The sequence below is a fragment of the Dromiciops gliroides genome, chromosome 2 (assembly GCF_019393635.1).
Source record: "Dromiciops gliroides isolate mDroGli1 chromosome 2, mDroGli1.pri, whole genome shotgun sequence".
Classification (NCBI taxonomy): Eukaryota; Metazoa; Chordata; class Mammalia; order Microbiotheria; family Microbiotheriidae; genus Dromiciops; species Dromiciops gliroides.
Window position 1 is genome coordinate 387,313,856 of NC_057862.1, and position 6,000 is coordinate 387,319,855.

General features: G+C 36.3%; 1 protein-coding gene across 1 annotated transcript in view; it reads left to right on the top strand.

Annotated features, from left to right (window-relative positions):
- SETX (senataxin) overlaps nt 1-4,714 on the top strand; it is an 88,209-nt gene extending 83,495 nt beyond the window's left edge. Inside the window, 4 exon segments of the mRNA XM_043980822.1 lie at nt 3,557-3,854; nt 3,857-3,910; nt 3,913-4,161; nt 4,164-4,714. Of these exon segments, the coding sequence (XP_043836757.1) occupies nt 3,557-3,854; nt 3,857-3,910; nt 3,913-4,161; nt 4,164-4,333 (771 nt within the window). The 3' untranslated portion in view covers nt 4,334-4,714.
- The last annotated feature ends 1,286 nt before the right edge of the window (nt 4,715-6,000 follow it).

The window sequence follows — 6,000 nt, forward strand, 5'->3', positions numbered from 1 at the left end:
CTAGGTAAAAAGCAAAAAGGTGTAAGAGCTACATTTCTTTTCTTTTTCTTTTTTTTTTAAGTGAGGCAATTGGGGTTTAAGTGACTTGCCCAGGGTCACACAGCTAGTAAGTGTTAAGTGTCTGAGGCCGGATTTGAACTCAGGTCCTCCTGACTCCAGAGCTGGTACTCTATCCGCTGCACCACCTAGCTGCCCCCTACATTTCTAATTGTATGGAACACATACAGTTTATAGGATAAAAGTCTGTGGGAAGCTTTTCCCATGCTCTATAATGGGTAATACAGAAAAACTCACTCTATAAGCAAAGGCTCATGCGGGTATATATACTTTACTCCATGCTATGTATGACATTCAGACAATACCACTCTTTCCCTCTTCTGCCTTTTTTTTTTTTTTTGGTGAGGCAATTGGCGTAAGTGACTTGCCTAGGGTCACACAGCTAGTAAGTGTTAAGTGTCCTGATGCCGAATTTGAACTCAGGTCCTCCTGACTTCAGGGCCGGTGTTCTATCAGTGTGCTACCTAGCTGCCCCCCATCTTCTTTAAAGAAATATTTCTGTACATCCTTTCCCCTTCCTCTTATCTTCCTTTTTTTTTTTTTTTTTTTTTGGTGGGGCAATTGGGGCTAAGTGACTTGCCCAGGGTCACACAGCTAGTAAGTGTTAAGTATCTGAGGCCAGATTTGAACTCAGTGTACTCCAGAATCCAGGGTGGTGCTCTATCCATTGTGCCACCTAGCTGGCCCTCCTAACATTTCTTTTTTTTTTTTAATAAATTTTATTTTTAGTGAGGCAATTGGGGTTAAGTGACTTGCCCAGGGTCACACAGCTGGTAAGTGTTAAGATCTGAGGACGAATTTGAATTCAGGTACTCCTGACTCCAGGGCCTGGTGCTCTTTCCACTGCACCACCTAAGCTGCCCTGCTCCTAACATTTCTTAATGACCTAACTTTTTAGACTTTGTAGCCATGCCAAGAAGTGATATAACTTGGAAAATAAATCCCATTTTCTGTATTTGCAAATGTCTCATTCTTCTCCTCTGACCCATTAGATCTCTACTAAGAGGTGGGAGGCATGTTTCATCATCGATCTTTTTGAAGTCATGATTTGAATATTTCATTCATCAGAGTTCTTAAACTTTTAAAGTTTTTTTTTGTTTGTTTGGGTTTTTTTGGGGTTTTTTTTTTTGTGAGGCAATTGGGGTTAAGTGTTAATGTCTGAGGCTGGATTTGAACTCAGGTACTCCTGAATCCAGGGCCGGTGCTCTATCCACTACACCACCTAGCTGCGCCTAAAGTTTTTTATTTACATTATTGTAGTCATTGCATAATGTTACATTCTAATACAATTATTATATATAATAATAGCATTCATATTCTATAATTTATTCAACCATTCTTCAGTTGATGGGCAATCGCTTTATTTCTTAGTTTATTTTTTCAGTTAAGAAACATTTGGTTTCTCTTTCCTCACTATCTCTTCCTTTCCCTCATTTGAAAAAAAAATGCACCTGTAACAGATTATAATAATATTAATAACTAACATTTACATAGGACTTCTATGTGCTCGTTACTGTGCTAATCACTTTACAATTATTATTTCATTTGATTTTCGCACAATTTTGGGAGGTAGGGGCTTTTATTATCCCCCATTTAACAGTTGAGGAAACTGAGGCAAAAGGGAATAAGTAAACTTGCCCAGTGTCACACAGCTAGTAAGTGTGTGAAACAGATTTTAACTCAGGTCTTTAAATTGTTCTACTTACCTCATTCTGCATCAGTTCATATACATTTTAGTACAGTGACAGTACTACTCTATCTAAACCCCAGAGAGATCAAAGCAAAAAGAAAAAGGATCTACAGGTACAGAAATATTTAGAGGAGCTATTTCTGTATGGCAAAGAACAAGAAACTAAAAGCATGCCCATCAATGGGAATGTCTGAACAAATTATGATGTGTGAATAAAAAGAAATACAATGGTGCATGATGAAAGGAATGGTTTCAGAGAAACCTAGCAAAATGTGTATGAACTGATGCAGAATGAAGTGAATAGAACAATTTAAAGAATACCAGTCATAGGGTATGCCCAGTTTGATGACTATTGGCAGTTCCAAATTGCTTTCCAGAGTGACTGGACAAATTCTCAGCTTAGGGGCAGCTAGGTGGCTCAGTGGATAAAGCACTGGCCCTGGATTCAGGAGGATCCAAGTTCAAATTTGGCCTCAGACACTTGATGCTTTCTAGCTGTGTGATCCTGGGCAAGTCACTTAACCCTCATTGCCCTGCAAAACAAAACAAAACAACAAATTCACAGCTTAACCAATAATTCATCAAGTTTCTGTTTTCCCTTCAACTCTCCCAACATTTATTGTTTTCCTTTTTTATCACCTTTGCTATTCTAGGGGTGTAAGGTGGACCTCAAACTGCTTGATTTGCATCTCTTAAATTATTAGTGATTAGAATTATTAGTGTTTAGGTGTTTTGGAGCATTTTTCTTCCCCATATGATTGTTAATGGCTTGGATTTCTTCCTTTGAATGATTCTAGTTCATATCGTTTGGCCATTTTTTATCAGTTGAGGAAATTTGATTCAGTTCCTTATATATTTTGGAAATGAGACACTTCATCAGAAAATCTTTTGCAAAGATGTTTTCACAGTTAATTGTTAGCTTTCTAATTTAGCTGTATTGGGGTTTTGTGCAAAACCAAAAATGTGATTTTTACCTTCTAAGTCTTCTCTCTCTGTATACCTCACTTGGCCATGAGCTATTCCTCTGTCAGTAGATCTAAAAGGTACTTTTTTCTTTGCTCCTCTATTTTGTTTATGATGCGATCTTTTTATGCCTTAAGTCATATCCATTTGGAGCTTATTTTGGTATATATAGTGTGACATATTGATCTAAAACTAATTTTTACCAGATTGCTTTCCAATTTTCTTGGGTTTGTCCTGTAAGGCTTTACTTAGTACATGGAATCTGGGTTTCTCAAACACTTGACTACTGTGTTCCTTTGCTTCTCTGTTCTATACCTAATCTGTTCTACTGATTTTCTCTATTTTTTTTCAAACTAGAGTACCAAGTTATTTTGACTATACTTTTTCCTTCAGATGAATTTTATATTTTTCCCATATCTGTAAAGTAATCCTTTGATGGTTTGGTATGGCACTGAATGAGTAAATTAATTTAGGTAGCATTGTCATTATTATATTGGCTTGGCTTCCATTGATCAAACTTTCTGATTTTTTTAACCAGTACTAAATACTTTTGATGGTTACTGCTTTATAAACAGTTTGAGATCTGATACTGGCTGATGCACAATGACTTCTATATTCCTTGATAACCTGTGACTTTATAGCATGCATCTAAGGATCAAGTGAGATATATCCTTATTTCTAGGTGTTAATCCAAGAGTTACTTTATTGTATTTTCTATTTCATTCTTGTCTATATAAATGTCATAGAAATATATTTAGATGTGTTAAGAATGGAAGCTGTAATTATATAAACAGGCCATGTTTGGATGTTTTTATTTTATAATAATTTTTCTTCTTTTGTTTCAAGGAAAACCAACATTGGAATCACCTGATTCAAGATGCTCAGAAACGAGGTGCCATTATTAGGACTTGTGACAAAAATTATAAATATGATGCAATGAAAATTTTGAAACTCAAATCTGTGCCACAGCGAAGCCTATCATACTCTCCTACTATAGTGACAGAAATCACTAGATTCCAGAATAGCTTATTCAGCAATAAACCAAGAGAAATGATGAACAAACCTGACAGTTATGTTTCTAAGACCACTTCTGTTGCTTCTGCACGGCGCAGCAGCACTTCCTTGTTATCTGCTGAAGTTCAACCTTTGACTGCAGGGAAGCTACAGTTGTTACAAAATCTACTGACGTACCTGTTGTTCGGGACCAAGACTGGCCAAGAGAAATGAGCGTGATGCCACAGAGAAGTTGTCAGGTGATCTACCACCATCCAGTATCCAGCATCCAAGAGTGACAACACCCATATATGAACCTGGCTTTCCTTTAACTTACCAGGATCCCAGTAATATCATACAGCACCTTTTCTCAAGAGTAACAGCTTCCAACAATTGCAACCTGACTGCACAACTTGGAGCTCCCTCTGCAAGTACCTACATGCACGCAAACAAAAGAAAAGCAGTGAAGAAGAAGGATCTGGCTACAGAAGAGAAGTAAGCTCTTCTAGAGAAGGACAACAAGAACAGCATGGGTATTGGAAAGACTATCACTTAGACAGGGACTATTGCTTGGACAGGAGGAGAAAAGAGAACCAGGACAGTCATTCAAAAAGAAGAAAACTTTCATAGCTATGGTCTTGAGTCTCAGCGACAGGCAACATTTACCAAAAAGAATATTTATTATAAGAAATGCAGCTTTGGGTGCTCAGTTAATAAGATAGAGATGTTAAATTTATTTTTAAATTCGGGGCCATTCCCTTCCCCAAACATGGAAGATTGTATACTCTTATTTAAAACATATTTTCTATTGGTAATCTTTACAAATCAGTATGTTTTTCTGTCTCGGATTTCAGAGGACCTTTGTGCACCAATGATAGTGTCCTTAGAGCCAGATAAATGAAATGTTCTATTGTTCTTCCTTTATAGAAAAGGAAACCAGACTTGGACAGATATTGTAAATGTAGAGATGTACATTTGTATAGCAAACAACAAAACCTTTTTTAAGATTTAGTCTAGTTGATTTTTTTGCCTTTTCTTTCTCTCTTGCCCAAAATGTTTGATCATTTTTCAGCAGAGTAAACTCATCTTTAAAAGTGGGGGTCAAGGGGAGGGGCACCTCTAGTGCTGTTGTAAGCCTGATTTCTTTTCCAACATAAGTTGTTTGGAAAAAGCTGAGTTGGTGATAGTGGGTCAGATGTCTCTAGTTCTATTTTAAAAGCTGACTGGCCTCATGGGTAAGCTTTAGGGAAAGCATTTGGTTTAGATGGAATTCTGCTTATCTTGTACATTTTTAAATAAGGCACTTTGCACAAGATGTTTGGTTTCTCCAAGAGTCATCAACCTATTTTTATTAAACATAGTTCTCCACTCCTGATTCTCTTTCTTGGCAGTATTGCACAACTATCCTAGAAGCAGTGAGATAGTATAGATTGAAGGTAATGCTTTAAACGGGGAACAAATAGTGGAAGTGAATGATTAGAAAACATTGTTAAAAACCACAAGCGAAATAAAAAGAAACTAAATACTTCCCTCTTCCTAACTGGAATAGTTTATAAGGTGATTGGGGTTTGGAAGAGCTGCAAATTTACTACATTTTTTAGAAACTGTATAAACTTTGATGAAGTATACTGCTATTTTGGTATCTGATAGTGCAGAAAGTAATAGCAAAGGTTTAAATGGATTTCTTTAAGTAGGTTTTAGCTTTGAGCTACCCTTAGTTTTATTTTCCTTCCTTTCTACTATGGAAAATTTATTCTAAACAAAAGCCTACTTAAGTTATCAAAGTTGTGTGAAGGAAAAAAAACCCACATTATTTTTATCAGAATTGTAGAGGCACACCTCTTTGTGGGAAAAAGCCATGGTGCAGGGAGTGATTCTTTTAAGAAAGAACTACCTGATTAGGCCACAGATTTAGGGTTTGTGTTTGTGTGTGTGTGTGCGTGTGTGTGTGTGTATACAACACACACGCACACACACATATATACACACATATAATATATGTATATATATGTATGTTATATATACTTTAAGATACAATAATAAGTAAATTATATCAGTAACAAAATGGAACAATTGTTTGAAGTGTTTCTTCACAGAAATTCTAAAAAATAGAGGGGGCATTGAGAGAATGTAGAAAACAGGAATTTTTCAAATTTATTACATTTGAAATTTTGCAATACCTCCTCCTTTTTAAGCAAAAAGGGTGAGTTCTATATTTGGACTTCTGAAAAGATCTCCCTGTGTAGAATGTTTGCAGTCTCATGGACCATGTTTATTCTTAAGCTACTCTGTTGCAT